This window comes from Mytilus trossulus, chromosome 9, assembly GCF_036588685.1.
Source record: "Mytilus trossulus isolate FHL-02 chromosome 9, PNRI_Mtr1.1.1.hap1, whole genome shotgun sequence".
In the NCBI taxonomy this organism is placed as follows: Eukaryota; Metazoa; Mollusca; class Bivalvia; order Mytilida; family Mytilidae; genus Mytilus; species Mytilus trossulus.
The window spans coordinates 50,924,490-50,946,735 of record NC_086381.1 but is presented as its reverse complement, the minus strand read 5'-3'; the positions used below and the strand labels follow the sequence as shown (position 1 = coordinate 50,946,735).

The 22,246-nt window shown below is 31.8% G+C and overlaps 1 protein-coding gene across 1 annotated transcript; it reads left to right on the top strand.

Moving 5' to 3' along the window:
• Positions 1-2,309: 2,309 nt before the first annotated feature.
• LOC134684727 (uncharacterized) lies at positions 2,310-21,822 on the top strand. Its single transcript, XM_063544035.1, has 6 exons — positions 2,310-2,423; positions 3,885-3,999; positions 13,164-13,273; positions 17,756-17,870; positions 18,668-18,880; positions 21,614-21,822. Exons 1-6 carry the CDS (start codon positions 2,310-2,312, stop codon positions 21,820-21,822), a joined length of 876 nt encoding a protein of 291 aa, XP_063400105.1.
• Positions 21,823-22,246: the final 424 nt, after the last annotated feature.

Here is a 22,246-nt window from a genome sequence, read left to right as displayed (position 1 = left end):
TGATGTTCATAGTACGAAGAAAAGAAAATTTATAGTAATTTCAAAGAAATCAAACTGGTATATACCACATTTACAAGTTAACATTTAATAACGTAAATGCATTATAAATAGCATCAACAGGTCAACTCACCAGCCCAGTAGCCAGTACTTCGGTACTGGCATGAATACGGATTTTTGTGTTATTAAAATTTGCTGTTACAAAATATTAGAAATTATTATAAATTAAGGAATGTATCTCCCTCATGCAAAGCTCTGATTCCTTTCACGGATTTGGCTTTACTTTTTGAACCTTTTGGATTATAGCTCTTCATCTTTTATATAAGCTTTGGATTTCAAATATTTTGGCCACGAGCATCACTGAAGAGACATGTATTGTCGAAATGCGCATCTGGTGCAAGAAAATTGATACCGTTAATTTTATTAGCAAAAAAGTACAATTAGAGAGTACTCGAAGCTACTGACAACTAGTTAAAAGACAAAACAATTAATAGTAAAACAAAAGCATGCATGAGAACTAAAACAGATCTCAGGGATTTAGTATGTTAACGTCATGGACAGTCAAAGAAGACTTGACTTGTGCAATACCAAAAATAAATGTATCAACAGGCAGCAAGACAGTTAGGAGTTTACCTCTTTATAGATAAAAATGAACGAATCTGTGTCTTTATTCTTCCCGTTTTAAAAGAATATAAATTTAGTTATGTTTTTAATTTGCTAGTGATAAAATCGATATCAGTGCCAATGTAAACTATTTTCAAAGATCTTATGACAACATTGGTAAAATAACCTTTACTATGTTTTTACTATTAACAATCCAAAATATTTTGATTGGGTTCCAGTAACATAGTCCACCACGAATTTGACATACACGGTCATCTTAGTACAATAATCCAAGACAAAAAAGACGATTTTAGTTTTTAAATTTTCAATTTCCCACAGCTTTGTAAAATAAATTTTCAAATCTAAATGTTTTGTGTCAATATATAGAATAATTATATGTGGCATGACAGCAGTCACCAAAAGGACAATGATGTAACAATTGCTGGTCTATAGTAATTGACCATCCTCGAGTGAATCCCCTTCTCTACTATTCTCTATTATATTTTGGTATAATTAAAATGTGGATGTAACACGTTTTCAGATTCGCTGACCGTTGTTTTGTCTATCAGCTTATAGCCATTCTTTAAATAGACATGGAACGGAATCGGTTTTATTTAATTAACGATTGGATGAACGATCGCATGATCGTAAACAATAAGAAAAACATAAATCGAATTGTTATAGTTGTCTTGCACGAATTCACCCTTTTCAAGTTAAAGTAGACCTCTACTGACCAAAAATAGTCTCTTAACGGGAAACGAACGATAACGCTGTAAAGAGTTTGATACTGCACCTGTACTATTTGTGTGCATCAAAATTATTATGACGTCACTACAGAATGTAGCTTTTTGGAATCTTACGGCGTCTGCTTCAAATAAAAAAAGGTTAATCCAAAATATGTCATTGAGAACAGTTGTGAGAGTAACAGTAGAAAATGAATAACTTTCTGTATAAAACACTTATCTACTGGCTATTCGGACATCCGCAAGTTTATTGTCCAACTGGACGACCAACTATTTCCCTCCGCTTTGAGTTTGGAACTAGGTGGCATCTCTGGGGACAATAAACTTGCTAATGTTCCCATAATTCAATAAGTGTACTTCCTGGTTTTATTAGTCATTTGCATATATGAAACTCTTTATATTCTAAATGGAAATATTTCATTAGAATCCAGTAATTGCAATGTCATGGATTTTAATTTTGAAAACGATTATCTTAAAATTACCTATGAATTTTACAGTAGTTGTGCATTTAAATAGTAGATGGTTCTGATGATATATTTCAATTTGGAAGAAAAAACATCTTTTTAGCGCATGGAAGAACAATTTAGAATTCATTAATTAACATGGTTAAGAGTTTGAAAGGGATTCAAATTAAAGAATTTCAATTGAAACAAAATCGCCCGTGACCATCGAAAAGACATTTAGTTCACATGAAAAGATCTGAAAGACACACATATGTTATCAGATTGCGAAACAGCGCTGAAAAATTAACATATTAACAGGGTATTTCAAAGTACAAAAATGTATCACTTGATATTCGTATTAGTTTTTCTCTTTGACTTGATTTTGTGTGACATAGTCGTCATAAGAAAACAAAAAGATAAAATATAAACTGGGTATAAGCTGTTTGAACAGACGATGCCGATGTGGTCGGTGTGTGCCCAATTTTGCTTCAGAGTACAATTATGTAAATCAATAAACTTTATCATGTCGTATAAGTCTTGTCAGATATATGATGCTGAGCCTGGAGAAGATAATTATTATGGTGAACTCATTGACAGTACAGGAAATAGCTTTGTAGCCGCCTCAACATTCCCTCAGGTATGTATAATTAAATGTATGTATTTATACTGCAATAATTTGTTTGACCAGTTTTGGCGTCATATCCCTAAAAGCAGGAATAAGATAGTTCGATGTGCTTTCGTAACAATTTTTCGGCAGACAGTTTTTGTTGTTGAATCTTTTTTGCGTCATCATCTATCATGTCTATAGTTATTTTCATCCAACTCACCACTTACTTGAAACGAGTTCGAATAAGCACATACTGTGTATTGTGAATGGAATAAACAAAAACAAAACTTTAAAAATTTTCAGTGTTAAAAGAATTTGTATTTAACGATCAAATTCAAACTATGGAGTTTTAATTTCCTAAGGGTATCACAAGCCCAGTAGTCAGCACTTCTGCGCTGATATGTTTTATCATTGATATTGTCATATGTATAGCTTTACTGTTTACAAATCGTTTGAACATTTCAAATACTAAGGTTTTAGACCTCAGAAATAGATACCCTTGCCTGTATTTGACAAAACTTTTATGAATTTTGGTCCTCAATGCTTTTTAATTTCGAACTTTATTTGGCCTTTTTATTTTTTTTTTGGATTCGAGCGTCACTGATGAGTCTTTTGTAGATGAGACTGGCTTTTGGCGTAAATACAAAGTTTAATCCTGGTATCTTTGATGAGTTTATTTATAAATATTCCTAAACATTTTATTTTCAGTCATTGAGAAAGAAAAGAGAACACACATACTTATTAAAGTGCATTTTTTATAAACTAATTTCTCTTGATATTAGGAAATGCATTCAATAAAATATGTATATCAATAACACTATTTACAACGTTAAAGCGATAAATAGAGAAATGGCGTTGTCATTTAATTTTCGTTTTATGAGTTTGAATGTCACTCTGGTATCTCTCGCTCCTTTTTTATTCAAAATATTGTTGAAACAAATCACGATAAGTCATTCACTGGGTGTGTGCTCAGCACATATCATTTTTTTAAATACTGTTTTTTAATACCTAAACATGTGATAATATATTCGACATTTTTATATTTCTACTAAACTAGTGTTTAAATGTGAACCTCAATGCTCTCTCCTTATCAAATATTTTTATTTCAAAAACAAGTTATATTCTGTAAACAATTGGAAGATTTCATAATGTTTGACGTCATTTAGAAAATATCAGCAGTCGTAATCATCAGCGCTATAATATAGAAAGTCTTTGAAAAAAGAAAAAGAAATGCATGTAAAAGAGTATGCATCGGAGTTCGTTCATTTCTGTATTTTAAAGATATTTAAGGCAATTTTACTTAATCCTTTATTTATTCCCCCATTATTATCTAGTCTGTTGAAGTTGGCCTGTTTGTATCTATTCTTTATTATTTTTATTATGTTTTTTCATGATGTTTAACCCCATCAATTTCTTCTGTAGACACCAACCATGTAAGATATTAAAGTTCCATGTAAGATATTAAAGTTGTATTTGTTTTGATGATTTTAGGAACTAGCTGGTCCATGTAAAGGTCATGGCTGTAAGCTTACTGAAGTGTGTATTCCACAGTCACCGCCTTACACCTGCATCCCTGTATTTGTACAGTTTATTGAAAACAGTCAACGTAAGTATATAAGAAAAACAAATGTTTTATTGTTTAACACCACATATAGAGGGATTCAAATACCACTTCATCGAGATACTTGGCCGTTGTTCAAAACAAGCAGCATCATCATAGAATATATTGTGTGGACCAATAAAGATGAAATTTTATGAAGCCAAACAAGTACGTAGTAAAATAACATTGAGGACCGAAAATGCCAAAAAAAGTTGTGCGAAATATGTCTAAGGTTATATATGCATAGGATAAGAAATTCCTTAGTTTTCCAAACAAATTCAAAGTTTTTAAAACAGGAAATCAAAAAAAAAATGACCACATAGCTGATATTCAGGTAAACACTAAAGTGCTGATTACTAGGCTAGCGATACCCTCGGAAACAAAACTTCCCTCAGCAGTCGTTTCAACCCAGTGGTGTAAATAGTTATCTAGGGTACCAGGATTATCAATTAATACGCCAGACGCACGCTTCGTCTACATAAGACTCATCAGTTACGCTCAGAACTAAATAGTTATATAGCCAAAAAAGCACATAGTTTAAGAGTATTGAGGACCAAATATTCAAAAAAGTTGTGCCAAATGCTGATAAGGTTATCTATGCCTGGGTTAAGAAAATCCTTAGTTTTTCGAACAAATTTATTTTTTTATAAAAATTACCACATAGTTGATATTCATGTCAACACCGAAATGCTGACTACTGGGCTGGCGATACGGTTGGGGACGAAAGGTCCTTCAGCAGTGGCATCGATCTAACGGCTTTAATAGTTAGGATTTTAATTTAATACGCCAGGCGCGCGTTTCGTCTACATAAGACTCATCAGTGACGCTCAGAACTAAATAGTTATATAGCCAAACAAGCACAAAGTAGAAGAGCATTGAGGATGCAAAACAATGTGCCAAATACTGCCCCGGTTATCTATGCCTGGGATAGGAAACTCTTTAGTTTTTCGAACTAATTCCAACTACTAATAAACGTCTTTGATTTTTTGGTCTATTGGACAACTTTCACGCGTTTATGCCCAAAAAATGTCATAATAAATGAGAAACCGAAGTGTTCAACCTAAAACAAAACATCTTATATTACTGACTTGGAGGTTTGAATTTGTCCTTAAATAAAACTGAAATTTAAGCCGCACTCTAAATAGGGTCATAAATGCTTCTCTTTTGGTGAATAATTTGTTGTTATTGTTACACATATAATTTCATTTACGTAAAACTGTATATTTGTAAAGGGGAAAGTTTTGTATTATAGCAAAATATTAGAATTAGGTCAACACGTCTGAAAAGGCTCCCCACAACACTAAGTATGGATTGCTCTGTCTTCTCATATTTCTGGTAGAGTCCTTATTTCAAGGCATCTTTCTCTTAAAATGTGTTTTCGAGACTCTAAAGCTATCTACTAAATTTCTCTGATAGCATGCATTTTTAACATATAAGAGTACATACATAATATAGTAGCGATTAAACTTAAATTCGACGTAGATTGCATACGACAATGTCATAAAAAGTAACAAATAAAATTAAAAAAATAACTATTAGAATAATAAACGTTAATTTGCTCCACTACCCCTTCTTTTCCTCTCATCTTGAAAGAAAGAACAACAAAGCCACATATATATATTTTATAGTCAAAACCCTGATATGTTTTCTATGACCCCGCAACGAAGTTGTCGATGCCATACAGTTTTACCCTTATCTGTCATTCCGTAATTCTGTCATTCCGTCATAAACCATTACACGGAGTTGTTTTCACCATGATGAGTTACAGATAAAGTTTACGTTTCGTTCCGCTCACTATTTTTTGCGAAAATTATGGGCTAAGGACTTTTCGAAATTGTTTAAAATCACAGATATACGCATTTTTTTCTTAACACCTTCAGATATTGGGCTGATTTTTGGTATGTGAGTTAACCATGATGAGTTACAGATCAAGTTTAAGTTTCGTTCCGCTCCGATAATTTTGCTAAAATTACAGACTTTACACCTCCAGATTTTGAGCTGATTTTTTATATGTGAGACTACCATCATCTTTGTGTCCAAGTGTGCTATTAGAATTGCAGATTTTTCATTTTTTGGGACGGGGTCATTCGTGTTGCTTTGAAACATCTAGTTTTATTTTATGTGGCCACACCCAGCTATATCTGTTAATTAGAGATGCTTTTTACATGTATGTTGTATCTTTCTGCAGTAGTTTACATGTTGTTACCTCCTTATATTTTTATAAATATGTTTATCTTATTTTATCCTTTTCAAACTTCAAAGAAATCCGTGTAAAGTAAGTTGCGTTCGGAAAGTCATGCCAACAAAGTTCAAACACACATGGGGTTACTTCCGAGGCTGTTGATGGAGATTTGTATACATATATGCACACAAAACGCAGTTATTCACCTTACTGGATTGTTGACCATGGAAACACATACCAAATAAAGCAGATTGGTATTCAACAGAAAGCAAGGATCTGGAGCTACAGGTGAGTAAAGCTCTATCTACGTGATCGGATATATCGGTCAGGTCACGTTGGTTGCCGGTCAATGCCATTCCGATTTTTCGCGTTCTTGCTCTTCAAAAACGTAAAAAGGCGAAATCGCGATGTCGAAAACGTTAAAACGCGATTTTTTTTCTTTATGATTTCGCGTTTCAACTGCGAGTTCTCGTCCTTTCGTCTTTTTGATCGCCTTTTCGAGATGTCATCATTTCGCAATTCTATCTTTATTGCGATTTAACATTTTCAACTTTTCGCCTTTTGTTAATTGATCAGATTTACATGAACCTGTTCTATAGGAAGAAAGTAATAAGTATATAGGAATTGTTACAATATTGTAATTTCCTCATTGAATTATAATTTTATTAGAACCATTTGTTTTAAGGTTACATCAAAAACGACATTTTAACAGTTTTCTTTAATTCTTTTTTTATTAGTTTTTTTCTTTTTTGAAAAAAAAATGCTTGAATTTTATGAATGAATTCCTAAGGAAATAGAAATGTGCATTATATTCTTTTAATACATTCCCACAAATAGATAGAACATGTCCATGTAAACAGTAATCTGGTTAAATAATAAAAGGCGAAATCGGTAAGAAAAATCGTCTTTTGGACTTCGCGTTTTCGCAACATAGAACATGAAGGCGCATACCGGCCACCGATAAATCTTTTATATACTAATTGACAATGTATGATTTTTTTAGCACACCACCACTCTGTATTAGGCAAAACATTTCAGAATGTTATGTTATCAATGATCTTCAACTTCGAACTTTAGGTGGTCTGTTTAAGGTTTTTTTCGAGCATCACTGATCAGTATTTTGTAAAAGAAACGCGCATCTGACGTACAAAATGTCAAAACTGATATCTATCTTTTAGTAGAAAAAAAACTGATATCTATCTTTTAGTAGAAAAAAACTGATGCCACTGCTGGTGGACGTTTCGTCCCCGAGGGTATCCCCAGCCCAGTAGTCAACACTTCGGTGTTGACATGAATATCAATAATGTGGTCATTTTTATAAATTTCATGTTTACAAAACTTTTGAATATTTCAAAAAACTAATGATTTTTTTATTACAGGCACAAATAACCGGAGCCATATTTGGCACAACTTTTTGGAATTTTGGATCCTCAATGCTCTTCAACTTTGTACTTGTTTGGCTTTATAAATATTCTGACATGAGCGTCACTGATGAGATTTATGTAGACGAAACGCGCGTCTGGCGTACTGAATTATAATCATGGTACTTTTGATATCGAATTTAACCTGGTATAATACTTTTATATTATCTATTTTTTATGACATATTTCAGATATTTGATTAGGTATTTTTTTGGCATGCCTTTTACGTTCTTAGAAACAGAATCCGCTGAAATTGATACAGATGTTAAGCATTAGAGCTAAATAAGTCAAATTTCGAAAAAGATACTATTAACGTACTTTGTGTATTCAAAATAAGGAGGAGATGTCAATCCATCCGTCAGTGTTAAACTAGAACAAAAGGCAATGCATTAACATGACAAACAAGAAAAAGTCTATACAAAAAAAGCACACCTAAATAAACTGCAATCTAATGATAGGGAAAATAATAACTTTTAATTATAATTTGTTTCAGGACGACGTCTGCGTGACTTTGACATTATTGTTGGTACTTCATTAAATAACATGCATCTATGTATCCACTACACAGGACCGGCTCAACTCGGAGAACATCTTGTGCTTATATGTCAATATGACGAAAAGGCACGTTATGTGAAATTGATGCTACGAGGAACAAATACCTTACATGTGGCTGAGGTCAAAGTGTATGCACCTTATGATTATTCTGGCTAAATAATTCATTTGGATGTTACGCGTTTTCTGATTGACTGACGTTGTTTTGTCTATCAACTCATACACGTAATTTTGACATGAAACCGTGACGTCATCAACTTTTTTTCGTGATGTTCTGCAGCTGAAAATGGAATTTAGAATTAAATTATAAGGAATGACTTTAATATTTTATCTTTCCATTCGAAATAACATGAAACATGCCGTGCTCACTTGAAAATAACCAGCTACACGCGTTATTCAGCGTGCTTAACATTTAAAATGTTATTTCTTCATAGACAGAAAAATATATTACAGTCATCCTTTAAGGTGGTATGGGTGTCTTCCTCCATCTTGGATTGTAAAAAAACAGAGAACCAAAGGTCCAGATTTTCTATCAAGTTAGCAAAATTTGATGCAGGAATGCAGATATTTAATGTGAATTTTCATTTATAAGAACCAATTTATAAGACTATAACTAATAAATATTAATATTTTTGCAAATGTTAACAATTTTTGGTTGTTTTTCTTTATTTTGAAAACTGGCATTTTAAGGAGAGGTAGCTCTAAAACAGTGCATTTTCTGAAGGGTTCTACAAGGAATTTTCCTATTTTGTATTTTAGTTGGAAAAACGTACGGTGACCCTTTCTTTTCTTTTGATATTCTCAAAGCAGTTTCTGAAAGCTATCTTTTCCTGAAGTATTTAACAATTCTATCATTTTGTTTAGTTTCTAATCACCTATGCCCTGAACTTCTCAGAGTTTAAACTAACACTAATTTTCTTAACTACCCCTACCTCGAATGAAAAGTTACCACAGATTTCAATTTTAACAATATGCACATGTGTATTTACTGGTAAAATTCCCAAGTTCTGTCTCTACGATATGGAACACAGAGAGCATACATTTTATATATCTAGGAACCAGTATGTAAACAAAATTAATTTTCTATGAATATTCAATTTCTCCCTAAAAGAGGCGTGTTTTCAGAAACAGCTGTATTTACAAAGTGCAACCTACAGGGTGTAATTTTCCTTTTTAAGCTTTTGTCGAGAACTATTTATAAATCATACATAAAATAAAACCAAGTAACCTAAAACTAATACATTAAAGCGTGGAGCCATTATCCTTGTGATCTGATTTGTATTGGTCATCTAAGCTAAATTATTATTTATGAATCCCACAATTATCTTCTGTCAAATAAACTCCTTTTAGACATTCGTACTTATTACCATAGCTACTTCTTCCGTAAACATATCATTATTCAAAATTATAATATATTCTATAAAACACAGATATGGAGTATTTTTTATATGAACATCTCTTGTGAGTCTTAGAAAAACTCATCCATTAATATCAGTGGACATTTATAATGTGTCTACATTATACAGTACTGTTTAACATTATCTGATAAAAAAAAAAGATTAATTAAATCATGTGAGTGGTATTTTAATCAAGTAGATCTCAAATTCTATTGTTGCAATTAAAGTTAATGACAATATTTTTGTTTGTTGAGGTAATGCAAAATGGTCGAACTATCTGATTGCAAAACCATTGTAACTGCGCTCAACTTTTTTCTTTACTGTAAGTTATGCATTTTTTTCTATGGAAAAAAATAAAAAAATTGAAAATTGAAAAAATATGATTGGACATGTGTTACAATTATTGCTGGAGTTTAAGTATTAACTTACTGTTGATATTTCTGAGTTTATCAAATGCGGAATGTATTTAACTTATACAACTATAGCTTAATAAAGTAAATAATACTTGTTTATACTGGTTTCTTTTTTTACACTTTACTGTATCGGTACAAAATGGAAAACAATCATTCCAAAATGTCTTTAGAGATAATTTCAACATTGCCATAACAAACTTTCCTGTTTGATTGAAGGAGGTTGCAAAGTTTGTCTTTATGCATCCTATTGCGAGTACATTTCACAAATTGTACGATTTGGTAAAGCATACTTTAATGTTTTAGTACTATAAATTTAAAGTACAAAATTAATGTGGTACTTTTATGGTACATCGAAATTATTAACAAATTTCAGTGACACAATTTAAGACAGACAGACAGAAACTATAAACCTATGGACATATAAATATGTCAGCCAGACATTGAGCTTGTTTTGCTATATCTATAAAATCAAGATTGAAGAAAAAAGGTCATTATTTCAAAATCATAAAATGCAAAAAAAATACAATTTGCAAATAAAACATTTGACATAAAAGTTAATGATTAATATGCAATCATAATACATAATTAATACGAAATTACATCAACTAAAATGATATCAATTGAATAAATGACAAATAATAGCAAAGGTGGGGAGAAAAAATCTGCACAACTAAAAAAAATCTATTTACAAAACTACTTGTAAAGATAAAATAAAGGGAGGTTTGCGGTTGGGAAATTTAAATTTCACGCAATGTTTTAGAATCACAAGTTATCAAGACGAAAGTTAATGATAAAAGGAAGGGCACACATGGCACGTTAACTTGTGCTGATCCCTCAAGATCATTAAGCAATAAGAAGTAAGGAATCCACTAACATGGTTTTCTACGCGTGAAAAAAGTGTTATACAATTTAGACAATTAATCAAATAGCAATGCTATACAAATCAGTTTTATACTTTAAATATGTATGTGCTATACATTGTAGTACATTTTTGGTATTCACAATTTTGTACCAGAACAGTTCTTTTAAAATTTAACATTTTAATAAAATTTCATATCAAATTGTAATAAAAAAAAAGTACTATACACTTTTGGAACCTTCGTTAATAGTACAAAACCTGTACATGAAATGGGAAGAAAACATCGAGTATTGTTAAGGTTGACAAATTTGAAATTGCTGCGTCAATGAAGGCAACAGTAGAAGACCGCAATCTAAACTCATAAATCCATGAACAAAAAACAAAATCGGGTAACAAACAAAAACCGAGAGAAACGCATTACATACAAGAGGAGAACAACGACACAACATCAAAATGCAACACACACAGAAACGGACCAAGCACCAGACAAAATCCCACGAAAACAACAAACATAACATCAAAACCGAACACATGAATTTGGGATAGACAAGAACCGTGACACTTCTGAAGGTAATGTGAACACACACTCAAAAATAAGAGAAAACAAACGACATAACGTTAAAATGTAACACACATAGAAACGAACTATAAAAAAAACAATGGCCATATTCCTGACTTGGTACTACACTACACTTTTTAGTACATGTTTAGTATTGTAAATGTGTAGTAATGAAAATAGACAGGTGGAAAAGTAGTTGTGTAGATGACCTACCGTATATCACAATCTCATAAACAGAACATAGCATTCAAAGTTATATTATTTAATTCAGGAAGATCTCACAGGAAGATGTTCACCAGCTGATTTATTTGAAATGAAGATATTTTTCCTTTCGATATTGTGAAAGCTTACTTACCTATTAACCTCTCTCTAATGCTGCTGATTTCAATAACATTTTAAGATAAGAGTGATTTAAAATTAATAATAAGAATTGATGTTTGTTATATATTTCTTCTTACGCGTTTTTTTAACCAGCCGCTTTCTACACTCAGTTTCTAATTAAGAAGCGAGAACATGTCAACCTTGTTTTTCAAATTGTGGGTCCATTATTTCCTTATGCAAGTTTGTTTTTCCTTTTTTCTATGAGAAGTCGGCGATGATAGCTGGTGTTGTCGGATATTATTCATTTGTTATTGTCCGATATTTAATTTTTATTATTTATTTGATCCTTTTATGCAATATTTAACTGAAACTTTATCTGAAATTATTCTCAAGTTAGAAGTTTTTGCGCATATGAATTTATACTATGTAAAGTTTGCCGATGTGATCAGAGACTATGATTGTCTTTGTTTACTATCAACAGTAGGGAAATTCTGTCAGTTACATACATGTATTGTGTTAGTTCAGTTTGAATGTTTGTAAAGAAGCCAATTCCTAACAAAAAATAGTGGTTTAACGGGATATTTTTCTGTACTTTATGCAGAGAAAATGAAGTATAATCCGAACGATAATACTGTATGGAGTCTGATACTGCTACTGTGCTATATGAGCATTAAAATGATTATGACGTCCATACCGAATTTATCTACTAGTTTTTCTGTACAATAAAACACTTATATACAGGTTATTAGGACATCAGCAAATTTACTGTCCAACTTGCAAATTGACGGCAACTTATTATGTCCCTCCGCCTCGAGTTGGTAAATTGTTGGCGCTTCAAGAGCCAATAAACTTGCTCTGTCATCATAGCCGGTCAATAAGTATATTTTCTGGTTTGATTAGTCATTTGCTTGCATAGAACTGTGAATATTCTCATGGAAATATTCCATTAGCTATTCTATAGATTGAAATTTTGAAAACGATAATTTTGAAATTGCATATCATTTTACAACTTACTTTTGCATTTAAATCGTAGATGATACTGAGTATATGTTTCAATGTAGGAAAAATCATCTGTTCAGCGCCTAATGAGCAATTAAGACTGCACTCCATTTGTTGTTAAGTGTTTAAAAGGGATTCAAATTAAATTATTTTTATTTAAAAAAGAATCTCCCGTGACAACCGAAAAAAGATTTAAGTCCTTACGAAAGGATCTGGAAAATGTTTTCAGAACAGCACTGAAAACATCACACAGGAACTGTTTACAAAAATGTATCGCTTGATCATGTTGATTTTATTATTGGTTTTTCTTTTTGTCTGGACTTTGTGTGAAATAGTCGTCATCAAAAAACAAAAAGACAAAATATATACAGGACATATCCTGTTTGAACAGACGTTGCCAATGTGGTCAGTGTGTGCCCAGTTTTGCTCCAGAGTACAATTATGTAAATCTATAAACTTTATCACAGTGAATAAGTCTTGTCAGATATTTGATGATGAACCAGGGGAAACGAATTACCATGGTAAGCTCATCAAAAGCACTGGAAATAGCTTTCTAGGAGCCTCAGCATTCCCTAAGGTAAGTTACATTATAATATTAATGAAGGGTCATTTTTATGATGACCCTGTTATATGTCCAAGGTTTGTAATACTGGTCGAGGAAGTCTGTAATGGCCTAGGCAACGCCTAATTTAACTGTAGCTATAATCGCAAATATGAGAAATCTTCCAATTTGTATTTTTGCAGTTTGGGTCAATTTATTAGAAGTCAAAATTGATCAGCATTCTAATTGATACGATTGTTATACATGGTCGATGCAAGTTGTATTTGAATTTCAACATTTGTAATCGCACGATCTGTGTAAATAGTATGATTTTTTGGTTGTTGTATAGTTGCTGTCAAATTGAAATGTTCTCAAAATCAGGATTCATTCCCAAAAAACAATGTTAAATTGAAACGAGGAATGCATTTCAACAAAGTGAAGTAAACAAAGTAGTGAAGATTCATATTTTAGGTAATCGTTTCATAAAATAGGTACGTTTCTAAACACCAAAACGCAAACATACATTACCTAAAGAGAGAACGTCAAAAACATCATATTTTAACGATAGTGTGACATTATAGTGGTGAACCACCATGTGACCGTTTTATTTTGATAATGTGTTCATTACTCTTCATTTCATATATATCGAAATGTTCGTTTTGCTTAGGAATTTGAAGTTATACTGTGGATTCATTTATTTTTGTGTGTATTAATTTTCGTGGATTTGCCAATCTCTGCTTACAAAGCCTAAAGAAAATTTGTAATTCGTTAAACATTTGAATTCGTTGTTCAACTGTACCAACGAAACCCACGAAAATTGGTATCCAATGAATAGTTATGAACCAACAGTTGGTATTTTTTTTCTCGAACAAATGATGTTGTTTATATTCTTTTTGATGATCTGTAACAACATGGTTCTGACAAATTCAGATTAAAATTAAAATTGTGACATTATGGAAAACTTTCTTTCAACGCCCATCGATATTCGATAAAACATAATTGAAAACATAAAATATTCTTTTGCAATTTGGAATCAATCATACTGCGTTCATTTCTGCGTTCAAATATGCATTACACGTCACTGCTCATTGTATTTTATTACCAACTTCGGAATTTTTATTATAAAATGTTTGTTTTAAGTTTTATGATTGGAAACCTTTGAAGATCATTCGTACACTTAGTTTATTTTTTTTAATGTTATAAATGAGATTGCTATTCCAATGAATGCCGTACAAATTATATATAAGGACGCATGTCACATTTCAGAAGATGTTTTGTAAAGTTGTTGTGGTAATGTACTTTGGGATAGGTGTTTGGTAATGATTTCGAGGCTTTCGTGGGAATCGCTAGTTTACTTCAGGTTTCCAGACTTGTTTAACAAAAGGAAATGCGTTTTCATTAATTTGAAAACATAGTGTTCTTGATATAAGTGCATTATGAACTGTTGTCGTAAGGGTGTGATATAACTTTGGTGTTGAAAATCAATAATGACATCTTGCAAGGCACACCCGGTCCGAAAAAAGAGTTATTCACTTCTTACACACATCCTGTGTTCCAGTTAGGATTTCTGAATTATGGCATTGAACGCATAATATGATATTAATATGAAAAGGGCATGTTTTAAATAAGATATCAATCAAATTCTATCTTCATTCATTAAATCACTGTTTACTTATATATATATACAAGTACAAAATGATAAGCCCACATAAAACTCGAAAATAAAGTATTAAGTTCTCATTGAAAACATTCCAAAGTAAATGAGGGAACATATTAACGAAAACATTACTCATGTGAATTGTTAACCTTTTAACTATATTGATAATTTTTTGAAAGATTATTGTTTAACAAAAAGGTAAAGTGTGTGTACAAAGATCTTGTTGACAAAAATGTGCAACTGCCAAAAGAAAAGTTCTTACAATGGCAGAACTCACTAGGTTTTGAAATCAAGATTGGTCAGAATGTTAATTTATTTAAAGAAAATCCTGTAAAGGTGCTTATTATAGAACTTGTTAATACACATTTTTACACAAAATAATTGCAACAACTCATACTTTTTTGTATAATGTTAAACTTAAAGATTCAAAGCTTTGTACTTTTTGTAAGGTTTCTTATGAAACCATTGAGCATTTAGTCTATGAATGTCCTATAACACATTTTATATGGCAATCTTTTTCACAAAAATTGAAACAATATTTTGTGAACTTTACCATGTTTAGATTATCTTAAAAAAAAACCATTTTACTTGGCCTTCATAACGAGAGTTTACTGTTGAATTTGACGATTACCATTGCAAAGAACTATATATACAAATGTAAACTGTATAAAAAGAAACCAAGTATAACAGGGTATCTAGCAAAAATCAGAAAATATTAGGACAATGAACATTATAAAGCAAAGAAAAATAGAACCACACCTTTTGTTTTAAATTCTGGGCCCCAGTATATTACATTTATACTGAATAGTAGCAGTTACTTTTGATTCAAATCATAAAAAAATGACACTTACAGTATATTTATTATGAGCAGATCTTTACACAGATAACATTTGCATATAATATATATTCACAGTAGAAAAAAACATGTAGTAAATTATTTATTTTTTTATTCATATATCAAAACCCTTAACACCATAGTCCGGCGGGGATGTACAGGGATTGTAAAAACCTAATTACTGAATAAAAAATTCACAAAAAAAAAATCAAACTCAATCTTTTTTATAATGAAAAACTTATCTAGCACCTTCTCACACAAGTTTTCTTGCTTATCAGAATAGAGCTTTATATGCAGTATGTTTCGAAGGGTGCTTTTACTTGTGAAAAAATCCTTTCTACCTCTGCTGTGCTCAATAAATGCACAATGTTAGAATTAAGTGAACAGTGGATTTGAAGTAAAAATTACGAGTGCAGAAACAGATGACCAAGTATCCATCCTGCTTCGTGTACGTATACCCTCTACAACTTTCCCCACAACTCAAAAAAACTAAAATTATAAATTATAAAGCCAACCGTATGTAGACATAGATGATCAATAATGACCAATCCGATCAACGGATTATCTGAAACAACAAATTTTGACACCTGGTGTAACAATTGATTAGCATGTGGTCGTTAACAGAGTCATAAACTTGTCGCTATGTAAAATCTCGTAATGGCGGATCATTTAAAACGAACAAAATAAAATACAGTCGATCTTTAAAAACGCAAGGCTCCTTAACAAAGGCAAAGGGTGTAACTGAAACTTTCAAAGGGCACAGGGCGCCCAACGAAAAAATGGCGGGCGATGTAACCTCTGAAAACGGTCCAGCTGGAACATTTGGTCACATTGGGTTTCTTTCTCTAATGATATAGTGTTGTCATGTGTAATGTCCTTGTAAGTATCCGAAAATAAAGGGAATACTCGAAGAACTGGTATGTTTGTATGTTAACCGTATACACAAAAAATATTAGATTTTTTGGTATTGCTAAAACTGATTGAAAAAACTTTATAAAATCAATAAAAATCAATAAGCCATCATTTTCTTCGTTGTTTTTAGATTTTAAAAAAAAAAACACTTCAGGTACAATTTCCTGTATTTTTCTTATTAAAACCTTCAAAAGCCGATTTTTTATGAAATCAGAATACGTTAACAACATGGTGCGTAATGCCTATTTATTTAATGCCACTTGACTAACGATACCCTCGGGACCAACAGGCCAACTGCAGAGGTATCGACCCAGTGAGAGTAAGAGCATTAACGGTACTATTTTTTTTCACAATATTTGTTGTTGAATCTTTTGTGTGCTATCATCTAAAGTCGTTTTAAATGCTAAACACACCTAACTGTTTGTTTAGACGAATTCGAATAACCACATACAGTATAATAACTGTGATTAAAAAAATAACACTTTATGAGTTTGCTGCGTTCAAAGGATTTTTTATTTAACGATCAAAACTCGAAAAAAAATCGAAAGTCAATAATATATAAGTATTCATAAGCATATAAACTTTATGCATTGAGGAAAAATAGAGTAATTATTTGGATGAGCTTCTCATTAGTACATGTGGTAGTAAGAAGTTACAGAACAGAAGTACCTAAATATATGATCATATATTCGAAACTTCAGATTTCTATTAAATTATAGATTACATGATGACCTCAATTTTCTCTTCTTTTCAAATATTTTTGATTTAAAAACAACTTATGTTCTATGAAAAGAAAATTGAAGTTACATAATTTTTGCCATCACTCAGAAAAATATGAGCAATCGTAATCACTAGAGATGATAATATCGAAAGTCTTAGGAAAAGAAGTAGAATTTAAAGGGTCTGAATAGAGGTAATTCATTTCATTATTTAAGAAAATATCTTATGAAATTTTAATCTATCTTTCTTTTTTTCCATTATAAATTTCTTTTCTGTTAATTTTGGTCTAATTTTTTATATCCTTTTATTCGTTTTTTCCTGAATGTTTAGCCCATTAATTTCTTTTGTACACACCTATGTGAAATATCAAAGTCGTGTTTGTTGATGATTTTAGGAATTGGCTGGTCCATGTAAAGGTCATGGATGTAAGCCTAATGAAGTGTGTTTCCCGCTGTCACTAACTTACACCTGCATCCCTGTATATGTACAGACTATTGAAAAGAGCCAGCGTAAGTATATAACAAATGTTTTATGAAGGTATGGATCAGAGGTCCTTCGTTCTTTTTTTCTCTAATCATTATCTTTCTTTGCTATTATCGTCTATTTTGTAAACGCCATCCTGGATCTATTTTGTGTATTAACAAAAAGACTGAAAGTCAAGCCCACCATTTCAAAGTACTATTTCAAAGGAATAACTTTTCTTTGTTACATTTGCACTTTTCAAACAGTTGTGTAGAATTTTCTTTTCTTTCAAATAAATAAATACTTGGCATGAGTAAAGTTTAATTATATACGGATTCCATTGTACCATTGAAGCTCTCAATGAGTGTTCTGCCAAGAAACGCCAAATAAAAAAATGGTGATTTAAACACCAAAGATATATGTTTTATTAATCAGATATTAGTTATTTCAATGAAAGGAAAAATTAATTTCCTACACCTCTTAGAATTTTTTTTGACCGGATGTGACGTAGTATGATTAAGTAGATTTACACCTCAAAGGGATGGAGGGTAAAATTTTGTAAAATGTTTTTCAAATTATTAATCGTTTGCGTACTGTTTGCCTAATTATATTATATGATGATCATTAAAATTCAAACCCACATTTCAACTGAAAATAAAATTAGTTCTCTTTTTTTTCATGATAAATTTGTCATTTCATGTGGACACACCCAGTGAAATATGTGTATAAAGATTACTTTTTTCATATATCTTATCTTTAAGCAGAAGGTAATATTTTGTTACCACTTTTAATTTGATAAAGGTTTTTATCTTTTTTATCCTTTTCTTTATTTCCAACATAAAAGAAAGCCCATTGACGGAAGTTGCCTACGGAAAGTCATGCAAACAAAGTTCAACCGCTGGGGTAGAATATGCTTCGAAGGCTGTTGATGGAGATTTGAATACATATGCGCACACTGACAAAAATCATTTACCATACTGGTTTGTTGACCTTGGAAAATTTTTCCAAGTAAAGCGGATCGAAATATTCAACAGAAATCGTGGCTCTAGAGACACAGGTGGGTAGAGCTAATAACATGATGGCATACATCGGTCATATGTCTTTGGTGGCCGGTAATGGCCATTTCTTTTTTTTCACATTTTCACCCTTCATATCCTATATCGCTAAAACTCGAAATATTTTTCTCTCCGATTTTGTGTTTTCGCCCTTTCGTGTTTTCGTGATTTTGGCTATTCCCCTTTTCACGATTTCGCCTTTTCGTGATTTCACTTCTTCGCGTATTTGCGTTTCTTGTTCTATAGGAAGAACGTAATAAGAATATAGGAATTGTTGCAGTATTGTCATATCCACATGATTATTTTATAACATGTATTTGTTTCAAGATTGAACCTATAACGACATTTTAGAAGTTTCCGTTAGTTCTTTCTTATATTATTTCATTATTGAACAATTATGGAAGAAAGTTTAAGGAAATATATATATGTATTATACTTTCCTAATACATAGGCAAACTTGCAACAAATAGAACATGTTTATGTTAATAAGAACCTGGTCAAATAACAAAATCGAAAACGCAAAAACGCAAAAACGCAGTCGCCAACAACCCGAAAAGGCTGAAGACCAACCACGGTCTATTTGACAAAATCTTTCGGAATGTTATATACTCAATGGTTTTTAACTTAGTTAGGAATATGACAGTTTTTGTCCATTCGATTGATGTGGATTTTTTTCATTTGAATTTGCCATTTGATTAGGGACTTTCCGTTTGCATTTTCCTCGGAGTTCAGTATTTTTGTGATTTTACTTTTCGTATTAGGTCATCTATTTGATGTTTTTATTCGAGCGTCATTGGTCAGTATTTTGTGGAAGAAACGCACGATTAGCTTACAAAATGTTAAAACTGGTATCTATGCTTAGTTTACGTCTAAGGTCGATTACCTATATTTTATGGTAAATTTCCGTAATTTGAGTTGTTAATTTTTTGGCATGCTTTTTACGTTCTAAACAAAAAAGAATTCTCTGAATGTTATGCAGATCGTTTTTTATTTTGCATGACCTTGACCTTTTTAGTGTATATGTTTCTGGCCATGTTAGACATGTTGGTTGGCAGGCAAGATCATCCGACACATTTGTTAATCTAAATACCCTAATGATTGTTGTGGCCATGTCTGGATAAATTTGTCTCAGTAGTTTCAGGAGAGAAGATTTGCTTTAACAGATAACCAAAATTTCCGAAAAATTGTTAAACATTTCCTTTAAAGGCCAATAACTCCTAAAGGGGTCAATTAACAATTTTGGTCCTATTCACTTATTTATAGATATTACTTTGCTGAAACTCATTGCTGTTTACAGTTCATCTTTATCTATAATAATATTCAAATATTCCAAAATTACCTTTATATTACTAGTTCTGAGGCAGCATCCCAGCAAAGGGTTATCTGATTCAACTGAAAATTTAAGTGTAGATAGATCCCAACCTGCTAAACCTTTTTAAGCCAGAGTCAGATTTTCTCTAAATGCTTCACTTTCAGAAAAGTTAACCAAAAACTGCATTTTACCCCTATGTTTAGCCGTGGCGGTCATGTTGGTTGGCACATCATAGTCATTCAATAGTTATTACTTTATGTGGATTATCTTAATAACATGGTGAAATTTCATCAGGTAAAAACGCATTTTTGTTTCACTCGCAACCATCCTAAGACCTAATATCCCAAATATTTTGTTATAATTTTCTTACTATAAAGATTGATACTTTTTATTCATAAACACAGCTTAATTAAATGTAGGTGAATATGTCTACTCAAATACAATGAAAAATGACCTCTGCTTCTGTGGGTGTGACCATATTCAGCTAAATTTATTAGAAATGAATGCTGTTTTGATTGTTAAAGTTTAATGTTTTTGAAAATATATTAAATTAGACCTGCTTTTGATTTTAAATGACTGAAAGTAGTTGTTTTTTCGAAGCTAAATTCCTCAAAATGTACGGGAAAACTAATTTAATCGGCAACCGTTACCTATAAACAATTTTGTCGGCATTTTTCTTACTTTTTAACATGATTACATGTGTTGGCTTAGTTTCTTGAAAATCGGTGATTATGCGTGCCGACCCAACTTAGTAATTAGTTGGTGGTTACAGAGAATTGTTCGAAAGCATTCTAGCTATATAAGTCTCATTTCGAAATAGTTTACTCTAACGTATTCAAGATTAGGAGGAGAATTCAAATCAGTAATTGAATGCACACGGCAATGCATTAACATGAAAAACAAGGAATAGGAAAAAAGAAGATGTGGTATGGATACCAATGAGTCAACTCTCAACAAGAGACCAAAATAAAACAGAAATTAAAAACTATAGGTCACCGTAAGGCCTTCAACAATGACCACAGCCAATACCGTATAGTCAGCTATAAAAAGCCCCGAAATGACAATTGAAACAATTTAAACGAGAAATCTAACGGCCCCATTTATGAACAAATACGTAACTTAAACACAAACGACAACCCATGAAGTACAGGCTCCTGACTTGGGAAAGGCACATACATAGAGAATGAGACGAGGTTAAACATTTTAGCGGGATCCAAACCCTAACCTAACCTGGTACAGTAGTGTCACAGTACAACATGAGAACAAACTATAAAAATCAGTTCAAAAAAGGCTTAACTCATCAGATGGATAAAAATACAAATACTACAAATGACCGAGTACTTGTAGCTTATACGAAAACTGAACACATAAATAAACTGCAATCTACGAACAGGAAAATAGATTAACTTTTATTTTGTTTCAGGACGACGTCTGCATGACCTTGACATTATGGCTGGTACTTCACTAAATAACCTGCATCTATGTACCCACTACACAGGACCGGCTGAACTCGGAGAACATCTTGTGTTTGGATGTCAGTATGAAGAAAAGGCACGTTATGTGAAATTGACAATACGAGGAACAGAATTCTTACATGTGGCTGAGGTCAAAGTGTATGCACTTTATGATTAATCTGGCTAATTAAATCATACAAACGTTTTCTTATAGTTTCTAAAAGAGTTTATTCTGTACCAATGCAGGAATATGACATTTGTTATCCTTTCGTTTGATGTGTATGAGCTTTTAGTCTTGACATTTGATTAGGGGCTTTCCGTTTTGAATTTTCCTCGGAGTTCAGTATTTTTGTGCTTTTTTTTTTTTTATTATTTTGGTGTTTAAATCCGGAAAATATTGTAGACGTGTTTTACTTGTCAAATTTACATTTATATACTTCAGATTAAGGTTGAGTGATGTACCTCTTTGCTTGACATTTATACCTATTACGTCTGTTTGTTTTGTTCAATTATCGTTGTCAATATAATGGAATTTTATACGAACTTTATACAAGTGAGAGGTTAAGCAAGCTATAAACCCAGGTTTATTACACCATTTTCTA